Source organism: Nicotiana tabacum, chromosome 3 (assembly GCF_000715075.1).
Source record: "Nicotiana tabacum cultivar K326 chromosome 3, ASM71507v2, whole genome shotgun sequence".
Taxonomy (NCBI): Eukaryota; Viridiplantae; Streptophyta; class Magnoliopsida; order Solanales; family Solanaceae; genus Nicotiana; species Nicotiana tabacum.
The window spans coordinates 6,969,463-6,987,998 of record NC_134082.1 but is presented as its reverse complement, the minus strand read 5'-3'; the positions used below and the strand labels follow the sequence as shown (position 1 = coordinate 6,987,998).

General features: G+C 33.2%; 2 protein-coding genes across 2 annotated transcripts; one reads left to right on the top strand and one right to left on the bottom strand.

The window, feature by feature from the left end:
• Positions 1 to 3,434: 3,434 nt before the first annotated feature.
• LOC107817311 (uncharacterized) lies at positions 3,435 to 7,893 on the top strand. Its single transcript, XM_075249171.1, has 7 exons — positions 3,435 to 3,636; positions 4,133 to 4,164; positions 4,281 to 4,337; positions 5,760 to 5,846; positions 6,631 to 6,719; positions 7,223 to 7,273; positions 7,394 to 7,893. Exons 1-7 carry the CDS (start codon positions 3,563 to 3,565, stop codon positions 7,415 to 7,417), a joined length of 414 nt encoding a protein of 137 aa, XP_075105272.1. The 5' UTR covers positions 3,435 to 3,562; the 3' UTR covers positions 7,418 to 7,893.
• Positions 7,894 to 9,111: 1,218 nt separating this feature from the next.
• Positions 9,112 to 18,264, bottom strand: LOC107808530 (transcription factor PIF1-like). The gene is made up of 8 exons (XM_016633065.2): positions 17,867 to 18,264; positions 17,029 to 17,767; positions 13,295 to 13,393; positions 12,247 to 12,312; positions 12,086 to 12,151; positions 10,707 to 11,093; positions 10,231 to 10,291; positions 9,112 to 9,324 (listed from the first exon to the last, which is right to left on the bottom strand). The coding sequence occupies exons 1-8, from the start codon at positions 17,959 to 17,961 to the stop codon at positions 9,320 to 9,322; spliced, it is 1,518 nt and encodes a 505-aa protein (XP_016488551.2). The 5' UTR covers positions 17,962 to 18,264; the 3' UTR covers positions 9,112 to 9,319.
• Between the last annotated feature and the right edge of the window lie 272 nt (positions 18,265 to 18,536).

Genomic DNA, 18,536 nt, shown 5'->3' with positions numbered 1-18,536 from the left:
ACTTATTATAATAGATTATTTTAACCTGATAGTATAAAAATATTATACAGTATTAATATGGTGAAGTTAAAAACTTCAGAAGAATTTGGCTATAACTGTACTGTTTGCCAAGCCTGCTATAATTTTGAACATGTACTACTTGGCTCTTCAATAATTATTGCTGGCACTATCAATGCACATACATGCAATATTAATGTTTTAACATGTACATATATTCAATTATTATATTATATAAAAGATAGAAGTAATGAGTAATGACCAGGATGTGTAAATCAATGCATTGTTTTGGCCCATACATCCCAGCTAGCTTGTAAAGCAAATGAATGAAAGTTAGTTGAGACTCAAAAAAAAAGAGAAAAAACAAATACATGGTGTAAATATGGTATAACAGAAGTCATTTTTTAGAAAATGTTTCCGAGAAATGGCTTATTATTTGAAAAAAAAATCGATTTTTTTTTGGTATTTAATTGGAGAGTAAATTTTTTTATTGAATATTGATAATAATATTAGTAAAATTTGTATGTGGCACGTAATTTACATTTGCTCCATCCATTGAATTTCTATCCCTTTTTTAAAAAAAAGTTTAGCTAATACCCAATTTTTGGATAACTTTAGATGTATACATTTTTCTCTTCTTCTTTACTATTGTTTTCTTCTTCTTTATGCTTAGAGTTTTTTCTTCCTATTTTATTAGTTGCAAATTGAGTTTGTTTAATTTTGTTGTTTTTACAATTTGATGATTAAGATTTGTTCTTTATAATATTTGAAAGTTATGTTTCAAATTTGAGCTCATTTGGAGTAGATTTGGGCATTGAATCGTGTATTGGATTTTTGAAATTCAAAGAACAAATTTATGTTTAAGAACTTAAGATTCGAAATCTGAAGTTGCATTCAATAGATTGAATTACTTAACATTCGAATTTCTGAATTAAGTTGCATTTGAAAGATAAAGAACGTAAAATTTGATTTCTAAAGTTGCATTGAAGAGATTGAACTATTTCACATTCAAATTCTTGAAGTTGCATTTTAAAGATAAAAGAACTTTAGATCTGATTTCTAAAATTGCATTGAAGAGATTGAACTCCTTCATATCCGAATAGGTACACTTTGCAAAATTTTATACAATACAAGTATAACTTAAAATCATTTTTCCTATTTTGTTGAAAAATATTTTACCTTAAAATATTTCCGACAACCAAAGATAAAATGACTTATTTTTCAAAAAATATTTTCGACGATGACTTCTTTTGTTTAAAGAACCAATTTAAATAGAAGTCATGATATAAACAATAACAATAAATTCAGTATAATTTTACAACTGAAGTCTGGGGAACGTAATGTGTACGCACACAGTATTATCTCTATCTTGAGAAGGTAAACAGGAGCCATGATATCGCATTGAATCCCATTTAATGTTTACCATCCCTTCTCCACCATGACACCAATCCATTTCTACCTATAAAAGGCTAATGAAGGAAGTGGACATATGTCAAGGTAGAAAAAGAAAAAGAAAAGGGTGCTTAAAAAAAGAGAGAGAGGCTTAGTTAAAATATATACAAAAGAAATATGGTTAAGTTGTCCAATATGATATTTGTTTTTCTTGGTTTATTAGTAGTTATTTGTACCACAAAAGCAAGAGAAGTGCCTAGTGAGAAAGGTCTTACTGATCAGAAAAATTTTGTAGGGTTTGGTGGTGTTGGAGGATTTAGTGGTATTGGAAGCAATGGGCTGCCTGTTGGTGGAGTTGGTGGTGGGGTAGGTGGTCTTGGTGGTGGGGTAGGTGGTGGAGTTGGTGGTGCTAGTGGACTTGGTGGGGTAGGGGGACTTGGTGGGGCGGGGGGTAGTGGGATAGGGGGACTTGGTGGGGTAGGGGGTACTGGTGGACTTGGTGGATTAGGTGGGGTACCTGTAGGGGGTGGTGCTGGTGGACTTGGTGGATTAGGTGGGGTACCTGTAGGGGGTGGTGCTGGTGGACTTGGTGGATTAGGCGGGTTGGGGGGTGGTGCTGGTGGACTTGGTGGTGCAGGGGGGTTAGGGGGCACAGAGGGGTTGGGGGGTGTAGGGGGTTGGGGGGGTGGTTGTGATGGTTCAGGGAGTGGGGCTGGAAGTCTTCCATCACCATAAGATGATATTTCATAATTTAAAGTCAAGTGACATTTTCATGCAAGTTTGGATATCAAAATTTTTTTAGTGTAATTTCGTTCTTCTTGTTTATTTAATTATATTTATTTGAGTTTGTTTGAACGTTTTGCAATGTATTAAGTGACATATATTTCAGATTTTCCTAATGTTGAATGTCGTGTTATAATATATATGAGGTTTACAATGTCACACTTCTTCATCTCTATATACCTATTTTCAGATTGTATGAGAATATACTGGTTATGTTATTATTGTTGTACCTATTTTCAAATTTTGCATGCGCCTCGCAAGCTATTAGTGTTTTGCTCTCCTTTTATTTTTATTTAGTTGTTCAATAAAATCACTGTTCTTTCTTAACTAAAATTAAAAGGGTACGTGAAACTTCGCTAAAAATTTAGCAAAGTTAGACCCCAATCTATAATTCCAAAATATAATAAATTCAATATTAAAAATCTTAAATATCAAACCTATAATCTCAAAGTGCAATAAATTTAATACTAAGGTCTTAATATCGAACTCATATATAAATTCTGGATCAACCTATGTGGTAGGTAATAATCGAGCCTCTATGAAAACGCTCAATTGAAGAGAGAGAGGTAATGCTCAATTTTTGAGAGACGTTGCGAGTGTGAGCAGACATTTAGGCTCTACCAGTGGCGTATACAAAATTTTATATAAGTATTGTCATAGCAAGCAAATCCGTCAATCATTACCACATAGCAAGCAAATCATGAATGTTTTGTTTTGAAAAAAATGACATTCAATAAAAACTCTCAAAATATTACTCCCTCCGATCCACAATAAGTGACCAATTTATTTTGGACACACTCATTAAGGAAATATTAAATTCTAAACAAAAATAGTTAGTGTGACTAAACTATCCTTAATTAAATATTGCATCATAGTTATAGTAGCATTTATTTCTCTTATCAAATGTGAGGAGTAAATGACTTTTTAGGGATACGTACATAAGTATAATTTTAGAAAAATAAATTGAATAGTTATAGTAGTATAATTTTTTCTTGATTGTATAAATGGACACTTATTTTGGACCAAAATAAAAAAGAAAATTGGTCACTTATTGTGGACCGGAGAGAGTATATGTATAGATTATCGGATGGAAATAATTTCTGGCGTAGGCTAAAAATAATCTTTGTCAATTGCCTTTTTTTTTTTTAAAGGTGGAGGATACAACAATTTGACCAAGTTTTGGGACTATATTGAATATAACTCAAAGTAAGTGGACCAATTTGGCACTTTAACCCTTACGTATCAAAAACCGCAAAAACTCCAAATATTTTTCACCATTCCTACAAACTTTCCTCTTCGCTCTCAGCTGTGAACTGTTCTCCATTCTACATCACTTAATCAGCTTTTGATTCTGTAGCAAAGAAAATACGATAAATCAATCAGAAGGAAAATGGGACCCAAAAATTGCAAAGTATGCGACGATGCACAATCAAAATACAAGTGTCCCAATTGCTTCATACCCTAGTAAATTTCCCTTTCTTGCTTATTATTTAAATTATGCTTATTTTGATTTTACTTTTAATCCTGTGTTTTGAGTTAGATGATTCATACAGTGGACTTAATTAGTTTGGGATTGAGGCGTAATAGCAGTAGGTTTTGTTAATTTAGTATTGAATTTAAGTTCTATGCACCGACGATGGAAAAAATATTTACATAATCATGTCACTTTCTCTATTTAATAGTATTGATTGGTAATTCTTAATGAGTTGGAGGTATATATTACACTATCAGGTCACTCAAGAATAACTACATGTAAGCCTCGTTAAAATGTGAGATTTGTAATACAGATTACCTGCTATAACAGGTAAAAGTGACCTGTGAGTGTAAAAATTTCGTACATTGACGATGATGTGAACAATTCATTATAGTGTCAGAGCATATAACTTAAATGGGTTGTGTTATTAGAAAGATAATTGAAAGATCCGTAACTTTTTTGGTTGTTTTTGTTTTCGTCTTGCAGTTGTTCTTTGGTCTGTTTCAAGAAGCATAAAGGTCTGTTCTTGGAAACACATTCTATGAACCTGATTATTCATGTAGGCACTACTTATTTGTTTCTGTAGATTAAGATGAAAATGGGTTTTACATGAGCTTATTTATGGATTATGCAGAAATTTTCTGTGTGAAACCGGAACCAGAACTGGAACCTTCTTCTGTGGAAAAGCTTGGTAAGGATAGCTTCTCAAATAAGAAGTTGAACTTTTTTCTCTTTATACCTTTGCATAATCACTATAAGAATGCGAATTATATGCATATTTTTTTTCTTTAATTGTAGTTGAAGTTTATTGTCTTTGTTAGTATTTCATAATCAAGAGTTTCAGCCTTATTTGGTTGTCATTTAACTATCCTTCTTGCGTCTAATGGTGAGTTACATTCAATAGCATTTAGAAAACTTCGATATTGCACGAACCTTCTCTTTGATGAATGAGTTTCTGGAGAATCAGATTGAAGTTTCTGTCTGCTATGTATGTATAGTTTTAATTGTCGAGTTAATGGACTAATGAGTAATGCTTCTTACAACTTTTTCTAAGTAGCATCCTCAACTGGCTTAGCTCTGCTCTCATTTTCCTGCATTCACATCTTACTGTTAAAACTATTTAGAACCACTATCTTATGCATCTTCATTAAAAAGATTAAGGGATTTATGAGAATAGAAAGAAAGAAGTGAATATTCTCTCGGTACTTAGACTACCTTAGTTTGTTAGTTTGGATTTTTCAAACTTAACCCCTACTTCTTTCGGGGTAGTGTTTCACCTTCTATGTTTCTTTCTTTCTTTTCATAATTATTTTATATTACTAATTGTGTGAAGGAACCAACATTTTTATGTTTTTCTCATGTAAATAACCGAAACATCTATTATTTCACTTAAATCTTCATGACATTTTCTGTTTGAGCATATTTAACCTTTATTTTCTGGAAGTGCTGTAAGCTTTCCCATTATCAAATGGGTCTTGCATCCATCTGAATAGCACCGCTGGAAAGGGTCCATCGGTGGGTAAGGTACGACTGGAACAGAGGGAAAGTGAAGGGGAGGGTTACAGGGAAACCGGAGGAGGAAGAAGGTGGGTTATACAGGGTTGTAGAGGCTACATGAGCCTGGGGGTTAGGCCGTCCGTTATTTTAGGGCTTTGGGTATTTCTTAAAAGCTGATGGTTAAATGGATGGAAAAGAGGAGGGTTGGTGGGGTAGATGGGAGGAAGTAGTTTTGAAGGTTTCAGTGGAAGGTGCTTACTAGGTTTGCGGATAACTCGGGGGATGGTTGCTGGTTTTGGATGTAATTGTTACAGTGGTCTAGCGCCATAATCTAAAGAGATTGAGGTACTCTTTTTATTGTTGTTTTTTCTTTCTCCAAAGACCATTGAATATTTGTATTTGCGTAAACGGTAAGTTATGATCATCAACCCTCTTGCCTATTGCTATATATTTATAAATGAGTCAGCATGATTTTACACTTCGACTCTGACTAGTTTGTGTGAACCAGTGATGAATTCAGCTGGTATAATTCAGGCATTGTTTGGTGGTTTCATTTAAGTTTGATGTATGGTATCCTACTTTAAGATTGTAACATGCCTCAACTTATATCTATCAGCTTCTGCTCCGGGATCACATGTGGAGAAGCCAATCTACATTGATGAGCAAAGCGAGGTGCTGAATCAGTCACGACTAGAGTCTATAGGTATGTTTCACAAACTTGTGTAATAGAAAATAATACCGATTCTCAGGAAGCACCTGAGTATCTCATTCGCTGCATGATTTCTGTAACATAGCTAGCGGATGACATACAACTGTCACGCTCTTCATGAGCTTATCATATTTGTAAAAAGATGCACATACTTGCGCTTCGAGAGGCAACCTCCAGATAAACATACTTGTTCCCTTCCTTAAAGAGGGATATGGTGACGCTCAACTGGAAGAGAAAAGTGTGACATGTGTTTTCTCATATTATCGAAATACACCTCATGTCCCTTTCATAAGACTGAATAAATAGTTTCTACAACATTATAGCTTGGAATCAGGAAGGATTTGTGCTTCACTATCATCTTTATTAATTCAGGCATCATTTTGTTTCCATATGGTTTGTGATATTAAGGCATATGTTTTTGCTTAAGGTGAAGGGCATGATTTGCTAAGAATCTCACCTTAGTAAGAGCCAAAGCTACTGATACCGAGTTTAACTTAGATTTTACTACTATACCTTTCTATATTCTAGTTCTGAGAAATGCACATACTTTGGCTTCAAGAATTGTAAACCCCTTATTGGACTTTGTCTATAAATTTTTCAGATTTACAGCCCATTGATTGACCTTTCTATAACCCTCCTCTCAACAAAAATACTGATTTATTATACTAGACATTGAAGGTTTTGTTAGCATTTAATGAGTTTCTTATCATGTGCCAAACCAATATTCTGTTTCTTGAGTTTTTCATTTCCCCTGTGACATCTTCTAGCTTCATTGCAGCTTCTTCCAATGAAATTCGTGAGGCTATACGGAACAAAGAGCTTCAAAATCTCATATGCAGCATAGATTCTTCTATGGATGCAGAGGCTGTAAGTACCATAGCTCTGCTTTGTGTGTGTATGTATATATACACACTTACTTTGCCTTACCATAGACCTACTTAAATATCCAATATTGTGCTATTTTAATAGATTTAGGGTGCGAAGTCAAGTCAAAGGGCAATATCTACTTTAGTCGAAATGCTAATTGGAAAAGAACTTGAAATAAATATTTGTTCCGATGGAACCGTCTCTCCTGCCGTAGATTGGAAGTAGATACACAACCCAAACCATTATTCTTTTCTATTTATTATTCTTTTTATTCTCACTAAGCAAATAACTCTAACAAAAACAGATAGTGGAAGGGATGAATCCGTTGTTAGTTACACCCTATAAATAATCATTCAGGAGTATTGCAAATATCTTTTGAAAGACAAGAATCAAATAATTTCTGTGGTGGAACAAAATATCTGTCATCTCCCCTTTGACTTGATATTTTTCCCTTTCTCATAGGAATGTTAATGCTGCTTCAATTTTCTATTGTCGTTTGTCAGGAACTTGACAAGGCAATGGACAAGGAAGAATTTCGCATATTCAGTGAAAAGGTAAATGTGGCATTCTTCCTTCCCTCTAGACAGTACACATATAATAATATCATACTTCAATAATAGTAATTCTTACAAGGCAACCTTTTTCTGGTACTGCTTAATGTCATGTGACTGCAGATTTTGTCCATGATTAGTCAATGAAGATTTCAACAGAAGCATGATTTCCTGACAATGAATAGCGCCGTAACAAAGGAAGATCTTTCCCCATGGTTCAGAAGCTATCATTAAGTTGTTCGGGCACGGGATCATATCTACCAAAGAAGATTTTGCGCGAATCTTACGTTTTGCTTGAAGATGTTAATGATACAACTGCAGATAGTTCTGATTCAGCATCTCCTTCAACTTTCATTAGGAAAAACAATCTGGTCTTCTCCTCGCAGTTTAGTTCATTCTACGCTCACGATCCTGCTCTTCTTCTATCAGCTTCTACTTCAAATTGTTTGTACCTTGAATGAAGTGTGTAGATAAACAGTTAAATTAAATATTTAGACAATATTTCTTTCCTAGTAATCCAAAGGTGGAAGAAGGAAAGGAAGCTATGATGACCTAGCAGCATCTCTATTTTATCGTACATTTTGCAGTTATCATTACTTAAAATGGAGTAACTTTGTCTAAAAGACTGCCTGATTTGCAAGGTGTTATTCTCCCTATCCCATTTTATATGTCAGCTTTTTTCTTTAGTCTGTCCCAAAAGTGTGACACCTTTCTTTTTTTGGAAACTATTTAATCTTACCATGTTATTTTACCCTTATGACATGATTTGTTAGAACCTACTTAATATAAAAGCTCATTCTGTTTTTAATTTTTTTTTAATTTATAGGAGAATGAAAAGATTACGTAAAGAAAAAACATTCTAGGTGTTTTGCATTTATTCGGCTTACGTGTTAAAAGTTTTCTTAAATATATTTTAAACTTTGTGTCTGGTAAAAATGAAACAGGGAGTAGGAAACAGAAATGTGGCTACTGGCTACAAAGATATCGGGGGAAAATCAGAAATAATCCGATTTACAACTGGTAATTGAAAAATAGTCATAGCTTGAAAATCAATTGAAACTTAGTCACATTTTCATGTAAAGATAAAATTTGAACAAAAACACACTTAAAAATTGGAAAAAAATTCTTGCATAATATGCTTGAGTTCGAATTTTTGACATATGAGATTCCTGCATAATGTGTAGGAATTTCATAATGTACTAGTGTTCCAACATAATATGCTAGAAGTTTATACGCAGAGGCTCCATAATCCAATATATTATGCTGTAATTTCCTGTGTCTCAACTAGGTATTTTTGTCTAATTTTATTAACATAAGTTAGTTAGCTATTTTTTTAATGATTTTGCAAATGCTGACTATTTTTTAATTACTAATTCGAAAATTGGCTAACACACGCTATCTTCACAAGACGTGGGTGATTCTCACAAAGATTACCCATCTCATAATCAAACATTATACCAATGGGATAGGGATCAAGGAAGGGGAAAATCAATCAAAGATTTTATATAGTACTCCTTTCGTCCAAGTTTACTTGTTCACTATACTAAAAATAGATGTCCAATTTGATAAATCAATGAATAATTTACAATCTTATACCTAATTAATCCTTATTATTTCCAACATTTTGAATTTATAATAGTCAAAGTTAATTTTTCAATAATAATAATTAGGGGTGATATAGTAAAATTATCATATTAAGAAGTGTCAATTTAATAGTGAACAAGTAAACTTGGACAACGGAGGGAGTAATACTTTCATCAATCTGGCTCTGTTCTGTTCTGGACTCTGGGGGGAGAGAGGTCAAATACTGCAAGAAATAAGACGTGACTGTAGGTAATATTCTAACAAGTTTGACAACCAGCTGTTGCTTTTAAAGGGGAAAAAAATACAATAAATAAAGCAATACTAATTCTATCATAATAATTACAAATTAGAGAAAGTTATACTCGTATTAGTGAGCCAGTGTAGACTGCAGTCTTGTTTCTCTTAAATCTCTTACACTACAAAATTTGGTTGGTGAAAAGCTCTCTTGGTCGATCCACCTTGTAATCAACCTGCAAAAGCACAGAAATTGAATAAAATACCAAGTTTATATCAGTTTTTCTGAATTTGGCACTGATAGTCAAGAAGTCATATTAGCAAAAAAAGAGATAATATTTTTTAGCATCTTCTTGCGTAATTTGTGAAAAAAAGGCAGTCCGGTGCACTAAGCTCCCGCTAGCATCTTCTTCACGTAATTTGTGCAAGAGATTTAAAAACAATAAGTTAAAGTTCTATGCTTGAGATCTTCTTGTTGCTCGAACATATACTAATACATTCTCCATCTATCCCATTTTATATGACACTCTTTCCTTTTTAGTCAATTCTAATAGGATGACACCTTTCTATATATAGAAACTCTTTCAATTTTTTCATTTTACCCTTAATGACATGCTCTTATAGTCATAGTCTCATAGATATGTTTAAGATCACAAGTTCTAAGATTCAAGTCTTTCTTTCTTAAATCTGTGCTCAATCAAATACAGCCATATAAATGAAACAGCAGGAGTAACAAGTTAATAATGTCAGATACTAAGATGCACTTAATTTTCCAGCCTTCAGTGTTGATTAATCTTTCCTTAATCTTCTGTCTGGTATTATAACAACCGTAATAATGTACTCCCTCCGTTCACTTTTACTTGCCCAATTTAAACTTTTCACGTCTCTTAAAAAATAATAATTGTAGTATATATTTTACCATATAACCCCTAATAATGATAGCATTTCAAAAGGTCTTGAGAAATAATTTTGAAAATGAGCAACTAATGATAAGGGTAAAATAGGAAAAAAATATATTATATTTCTCTTGATTTAGTATAATGGACAAGTAAAAGTAAAAATGTATTTTTAGTATAGTGGACAAATAAAGTGAACGGAGGGAGTAATATGTAAACGTATGAGTATCTGAATCATAAACTTACCAGTTTGATGATTTGCTGGACTTTCTTCTATGCGGCTGCTTGGCTGTTCCGCTCGCTGATTCTGCATTCAAAAGCTGTGTATTATGAAATGTTTTTTCAAAAGAATATGCAAAAAATTAAGGTAATGAGAAAACAAGCTGTTTTAGACGGTTGACCACAGTTGATATTAATTTTAGTCTCTGTTTCAAGATGCAATTCTGGGTGATAGTTCCACATGAACATCGTCATCATGACAATGTTCAAGAATATATGTGAATCCAGATTTAGTTGGGTTTTCGGTATTTTTCTCATGATTGAATGAGTGTGAAGTGTACCGAGGTTAAGGACAATCAAAACTCGAGATGTTAGAAGGCGCAAAATTAATGAGTGTAGGAGCTGCTATTGAACTCCAAATCATTTAGACTTATGAAACTAAGGGGGTGGGGCTGAAAAAAACAATAAACAAATATAATGAGTGAGAAGAACAAAGGACTTGCCTGTGGTAACACTTGTGCCTGGTGTAGAGCATAACATTGTTGATATGGATCACTAAGATTTGGAAGTCTGGGCTGATTAGTATTATGTCCAACAAGTGAGTTCATTATTGGATGATCTGGCTGGTTCGCTGCTCGGATTCTGGACGGATCAGGTACAGGAACTGACGGCAAATGATATGCTGGAACAGGAAATCTAGGAGTCATTTGTGCTACTGCAGCTGCATTCTGCATTGCCGGACCTGGCATTAGAGATGGATATGGAACCATTGGCCGGTTCATGCCCATTCCCGTACCCATCCCCATACGCATACCCATTCCCATCATTGGCATGTATTGCGGGACTCCAGGATACATCATAGGGACCATGCTACATCCCATTGACATCATCTGCAGACAAGTAGCTATGATCAAACTGTATCCTAAACTGACCACTTATTTTTTTCCCCTAGCAGCTTCAAATGAAGATACAACACATGTCAACTTACAAGCAGGATTTTACATACTGGGATCATATATAATACTGGACAGGATACCATAAATAACGACATAACAAAGCAACACCAAGAATAAGTTAACAAAATCTGGAATAACAGAAAGATGTGCCAAAGCGAAAGCCTTGGCGTAACTGGTAAAGTTGCTGCCATATGACCAGGAGGTCATGGTTTCAAGCCGTGGAAACAGCCTCTTGCAGAAATGCAGGGTAAGGTTGCGCACAATAGACCCTTGTGATTCCGCCCTTCCCCGGACCCTGCGCATAGCAGGAGCTTAGTGCACCGGGCTGCTCCCTTCTTGAGCCAAAGCGAGAGACTTGGATTTTCCGGTTCCTAGTCTATTAAACTAAAAAGTATTGGTCCTTCCCATTAATCAGTTACTGCTTCCTTTCAATGAAATTTGATCAGTGAAGTTGTTCTACAACTACCTAACCATTTATGACCTCAAACATAATATGATTTTCATAAATTTAAAACTGCCAAGAATCTTTATAACACCAAAGATCTCCTCGGCATTGGAGTAAACTTCTGTCAAGAAGGAAACTTTAAAAGGTGAAGCATCAAAATGGAAAGAAAGAAGTAATTTACATTCCTTATAACTCAAGAGTACCAAAATCCTGATATTGGATCAGAATTATTCCACACTGATACATGACTTAGAACTTTTGATAATCTAAATTCCATATTTTCTACACTAGGAAGTTATCCTGTTTGACTTAGTCAATCTTCATTTTGGGAAATATATTTTCAGTAGACTTTTCCTATTTGTAGAACAAGTGAAATAAATAACACAATATGAAGAAAACGATTTATCATTGAAAAACTTCATACAATCAAAATACTAGATAAGTTACCAATGCGAGAAAAGAGAATGTCAACAAATATTACCTGCACTTGCATTTGCAATGATTTAAGGTACTCAATCGCTTCATCCAGCATTGAAGCTTTGTCTGACTGAAAGTTGATAAAAGAGTAACTTATAATATGAAAACAAGAATTCATTTTCCATTAAGAGCAGTACTCTTATGAACAGAACATAGTGTAAAAACCTTATTGCACCGCGGTATGAGTTCTTGTAGAGCCTTCATCTTCTCATTTATTCTATCTCGACGTCTCTGCATTCACATATTTATTACCCAATCATACTAGAAAAATAGTTATACCATCAAAACCTTCAGACTGAGACTTGAAAAAGTTGTTGGGTTTTTTATGTATTTAATTAATATATTAAATACTTAAAAGAGGGTGAATGAGAAATGGAGGGAAACTAAATTATTGAGTGAAATTTTAAGTTCCCCCTTGGTAAATGGACATTGTCCCATATTGGAAGAGGAAGAGGTTTTTTATGGGTATATAAGCAATTGCTCTTCTTCTAGCTCTTAAAAGAGTTGAGAAGAAGGTAAGCATTGTGCCGTTGTCGTTCGCTCGGCTTTGAATTCGGTCAAATGATCAATTAATTTTTTGGACCAAATTTATTTGTTAATAGTAAAATATTAACAGAAATGTTATTAAATATTTATTTTAATAACAGAATATTAATATTAAAATAAATATTAATATTAAATCCTCCAATCCGTTTTTTCCTGTTTTGGTAACAGAAAATTAACTACCCTCGTCAATTTTCCCTCTTTATTGTTGAGTAAATAGCCATTTATGTAATGACATTTATGCTGTGGCCGTTTTGCAGAAACAATCATTCTGAAGAGTTGCACCTCTTCAGATTTCAGCCCAACTTTGACTATAAATACAAGATTATTCTGCTCAGAATTTCCATACGATTTTCTGAGTTTCCTCTCCTTCTTCTGCATAGTTTAAACATCAAACAAAGCAACAGTAAGTGTGATTTGCTACCGAACTTTGTGTTCGCTGAAACACTGGGGTTTGAAGTACCACTACACTAGTGTGTAATTCGTTCTATCCTGGGAGGAAATAATCCATAACCTTGGGTACTAGGAGGGGATTAAATTCCTTAAGGAAACACTGTGAATTCAGTGGGCTCAAATTGATTTTCAGTTATTTCATAGTTCATTCCTGTTTATGTTCATTTATATTTCCAGAATTATTTTACAAATACAGTATACTAACAAAAGTATATACCCTTTCAGAAAGATTATGGACCTCTGCGGCACGAGATCTCTTTGTGGATGTAGAACTGCTGGTTTGCTTCTTTGCATCAGCAGACTCAAATTCAGCATCCTAAGACAGTAGAAATAAAGTAAAAGTCAAATAAAGGAATATCTGGACCAGCACATTTTTATCAAGGAAAAGAATTAGAATTGTGATACTCCCTTCGTTTCAGTTTATGCGTCTTTAGTTTGACTGGGTCTCCCAGAAACAGCCTTTCTATTCTCAGGGGGTAAGGTCTGTGTACATTTTACCCTCTCAGACTCCATTAGTGGGATTATTACTCGGTTGTTGTTGTTGTTTAGTTTGTCTGGGTACAAAGTTTAAAAATAAGTAGGAAAGACTTTTAAATCTTGTGGTCTTAAACTAAAGATTAGTATAATGTACCACATCTTTGCGGTCTTAAATGTGCTACTCCCTCCTGCAGTCACTAGTTATTTTATTTGTACATTGAAAATCATGTTAGTTTATATATACTCACAGACATTTCCATTGCTCCTACTCATCTGTTTCATACCTTAAATAGACAGTTCAACTTAAATGCTGCTGAACTTATTCCTTTCAATAAAATTGCAGATTTGCATTCCTCATGTCATTCTCCAGACTACAATCTAGACTAAGGAGAGACAGAGCTACTGGCATCTTCAACCCAATCTCCAAATGCATCTCGCAATGTATTTCAATTAGGCTAAACCACATGGAAATGATACCGGATAACAACTTTTAAGTATGTTGTTTAAAATATATTCACAGTTTATAAGGTATTTACAGATTAGCCAATTTCGCTCAAAGTTCAGAACACGACGTCTTAGAGTTTAAACCTCAAAGTTCAAACTTCAGGACATCATGTCCTAAAGTTCGAATCTTATGTCCTGAATTTCAAATTAGTAGTTCAGAAATTCAGGACACTTAGTCCTTAATTTCAAATTAGCAACTCCAAAATTCAGGACACTAAGAGCCCGTTTGGACATAAGAATTTTTTTTTTTTTTTTTTTTGTGAAATCAGCGTTTGGTCATAAAATTTTCAATTTTCACTTGAAGATGCATTTTGGAATTTTTCAAAAATTTGAAAAACTCTAAAAAGCTGTTTTTCAAAATTTTCACTTAGATCACCCACAAAATTTCAAAAACAACCCAAAATTATATTCATGTCCAAACACAACTCTAATTTTCAAATACCATTTTCACTTTAAAAAAAAATCACTTTTTTTTTTAGAATTTACTATTCTTATGTCCAAACGCCCACTAAGTCTTGAATTTCCAAATTCAAGGTACTTATTAGTCCTGAAGTTAGGGTGAATTGACAAATCTTTGAATACATTATAAATTATAAATATATTTTAAATATCGAGCTTAAAAGTGGCTATTGCTACACTTCGCCCCTAAAACACAAGGTCTTGAAAACCAACAGATTTATGATAACTAGCAATGATATACTCAAGCAAGAATATGAAAATGTGAAAGTACTATATAATACAATAAATAAACTTTAATTTTCTCTCGTCCCATTTGATGTGAAAGTATGACTATTTGGGGAGAAAAGCATATTTTTCTTTGACTACAATTTTCTCCAAGTCGTTTTTAAAATATTTGAAATTATTAACTATGTTGTCTTATGATAATATTTTTCCTGCAGTTTTTAAATATGTAAATTTTATTTTAAAATTAGGTACATTAACCCTTGTCACCTAATACTTTCACATAAATTGAGATGAATGGAGTATGCTTTTTTAAATTTATTTAATATTATTTATATATATTAGATACTAGAAACTACTAGTATATGATTTTAAATATTGATGCCATTTAGAAAAAAAATATAATTTTTAACGTGAAAGGTGTTACTATTACGAAAAATGAGAAATTCAATTTGACGAATAATTTTATACATTAAATAAAGGCCGATATTGACTTTTCTTTTTAGTTTGCCACAAAAATAAAATATTTTTTTATATTTAAAAATAATTTAACTTTTTTTGAATAAAATAACTCATAATTATATAAATATTTATAACTTATTAAAGGTTCTATTTATATTCGTAAAATAGGATGGAAGGAATATACTAGTAATTGAAAACAAAAGGAAAAAAATAACAGAGAGAGAGAGAAGAAAAGCCCAATAAATTGGGATGACCAGTAGAATTTGTACTTTGTGATTGTTCCAACAAGGTGCTTCGTCGACCTATTAGTAGCATGAGAATCCGTGTAGCAAATATGTGGTGAACAACGATACACGTGTCAAAGCTAAGATACTCTATTAACCTATTATGCCACTTGGCATCATTTTACGTATATATGTTGATGACGTGGCTTTCTTCTGGCCACGAACTCTCCGGAGCGCTAAATATGTGGAAAAATACAGTAAACGACAAAGCCACTCCCCAATACTGAACACACCCCAACGTGCAAAAAATACAGTGTGATTTTATCCGTTGGAATATGTTCTTCATTTTCCGAGCATTTAACAAATATTATTTGGACCGACAATAATATATTCCTACTCACTCCGTTCGCTTTTACTTGGTTACTATATTAAAAATATATTTTTATTTTTACTTATCTATTATACTAAATAAAAAAAGATAATATTTTTTTCTATTTTTTCATTCATTAACTACTCATTCCTCAATTTATTTCCCAAAACTTTTAAAAATATTGTTATTAATATGGGGAAAATTATAAAATATATACCTCATTTATTCTTTTTTAAAAAAAGTGCAAAATCAAAAGTGAATAACAAAAAATGAACGGAGCGAGTATTTAATTGGTCACGAAATTTAAAAAAAAAAAGATTTAAACTTATATAAAATAAGACACATATATTTTGAGTAGCTATAAATTATTACATAAAAGTAATTTATTTCCAAATATAAAAAAAAGTTATTTTTTTGACATGAATTAAAAAAAATACGTTTACATAAATTAAAAAGAAAGAATCTAATTTTTTGCTGATAATAAAAATGATAAAGTAACTTCTAATATTTTTAATAAATAGGAAACTTACCGTATTTTATAATTTAGTGCATTATATTATAACGCATTGAAAAATATATATTTATATATTATTAATAGTTCAATACAATTTAATTAATCAAGGAAATTATCAGCTTATATTAAATAAATTAGTACTAATATTATTCTCGTATTTTTTTAGTCTTAAATTTTTATTATTATCTATTATTTTTTCTGTTTCGACTATTTTATTTTTAAATTTTTTTTGTTATTACTATTTTATTCGGTAACTTTTCCACTCGATATTTCTTTTTTAAAAATATTGTGATTATATTTTTCTTAAGCGAATGGTCTGTCAAAAAACAAACTCTCTACCTTCGTGACGTAAGAATAAGACTAGCATACACTATCATTTGTAAATAAAAATTAACTCAATGGTGAGATTCATCTAACAAAACGAATCTTATTACTTTATTATAATTAAATGTGCGATTATTTTTAATCCGTCCCAGAAATTATTTACATTCGATAATCAAAAAGTGTATAGAATTTATATAATATTTATATATAACATGTAGTGTGTGAATATATATATACACATAAAATTTAGCTATTATTTTAAAAGCGGCAATACAATATTATTTTTTCTAATTATTAAATAGACTAATACTTAACTAAACAGACTATTTAATTAAAAAATTTAGGGAATTAAGAGAAGATAAAACAACCAGAAACTAATTTAGCTGCTTACCCACCTCGCTATGTTCTTCATTGTCCTCCGTTCCTCTTTCTCTTCCTTTCCGTTTCCGATCCTCCGCCGGCATAAGCGCCGGCTCCTGCGGAGGCTGCAGCGGCGGTGGTTCCGCCCTGGCACTTACACTACCTCTCGAGCCACTTGCCGATGACGTCCCCGTGAACTCACATGCCGTCGTCGACGTTTCCCTGCCGCTGGTTGTTTCCGCCGCCGTCGTAGTAGTATCAGTCGTGGCCTTTCCTTCGTCATTCCCGGGGGAAACTGGCGCTACTTTATCCGATACGCGTGAAAACTCTGCCACTGGAGTTTCATTCGAATCGACAATCGTTGATACCCTAGCTGTGTTACCAGAACTCGATGTATAATTTTGCGATTTTGCCTTAGGCAATCGTGAGAAATGCCCGAAATTCTGTAAGCGATGTGAAAATTCTCCCTCAGTACATCTCAATTGAGGCGGAGGCTGATTCGGACGGATCTCCGTCGTGGTAGTATCAATCTCTCCCGGCGGCGGCACGGCGGCGGTGACAACGGAGGAGCTCGGCGTAGTATAGAGAAATTCGGCATAGAGATCACGCCCGAAAGAAGAATCGTCAAGTGGATACTGAAGCCACGTGACCATTTCATCCTCTTGTATAAATATTGGTGGAGCTGAAGCTACTACCGTTTGAGATCTTTGATTTTGGCTTTGGCCAATTATTTGTCCATTTTGCCATATTAGCTCCATTGTATCTTCATCCATTCTGTTAAAAGATATGCATTGATCAGACTTGTAGAATCACTAAATTTCAAATACCATACCAAATATCGAATAAAAAATAAAAATATTTCATGAAACCTACACTGTGGACTTCTTTGACGGGATGGTGATACCAGAAGTTGTAGGAATAATCGGGTAGTCGTCAACCATTTCAAAATTAGGAACAGAGTGATTCATCTTGTGCAACTCAACTTCAAAATCAGAACTTCAACTCGCAGAACAACAACAAACAATTTCAACGTCCTCGTTCAGAGTTGCTCCGTGAAACTATCGATAGTTTAACGTCTTATGTTTCAACCTAGACTTGTTGCCGACTTAGCTAGCTCGAAATATTTGATCTATTTATATTATTATAAAAATACGAAATAAGACATAATAAGGCCTGTATTCTTTTTTGGTAACTTTCCACTTGTGGGTATGAGATAGCAATTTGCACTACTACTTGATGATTATGTTGGGTTTGTAAATGTAGAGTGAGTCAGTATTTATGAGTAATAATATAAATATATATAATGAGGAGATAGCGGTTAAAGAACACAGGCTTCTTGTGTTTAATGTCTTTTTGCAGGCAGGAGAGTCAGAGAGATAAGGTCTCCTCTTTCTCTCAAAAATTAAACTGTGGGAATAATATCATGGGCTAAGCTAGAAGCCTGTCGATTCGGTCAAAGATAATAGTTTTTGCTTAAATAATATATTTATATTAAAAAATTTATTAAATATATACGTATATTAAATTTAAAATTTAATTAGTA

Coding starts and splice junctions, on each gene's coding strand:
- LOC107817311 (XM_075249171.1), top strand. CDS start 3,563: ATGGGACCCAAAAATTGCAAAGTATGCGACGATGCACAATCAAAATAC. Junction 4,338..5,759: donor TTCTTCTGTGGAAAAGCTTG/GTAAGGATAGCT, acceptor TATATCTATCAG/CTTCTGCTCCGGGATCACAT. Junction 5,847..6,630: donor GTCACGACTAGAGTCTATAG/GTATGTTTCACA, acceptor GCTTCATTGCAG/CTTCTTCCAATGAAATTCGT.
- LOC107808530 (XM_016633065.2), bottom strand. CDS start 17,961: ATGAATCACTCTGTTCCTAATTTTGAAATGGTTGACGACTACCCGATT. Junction 17,768..17,866: donor CCGTCAAAGAAGTCCACAGT/GTAGGTTTCATG, acceptor ATCTTTTAACAG/AATGGATGAAGATACAATGG. Junction 13,394..17,028: donor ACAATGAAGAACATAGCGAG/GTGGGTAAGCAG, acceptor CTACTGTCTTAG/GATGCTGAATTTGAGTCTGC.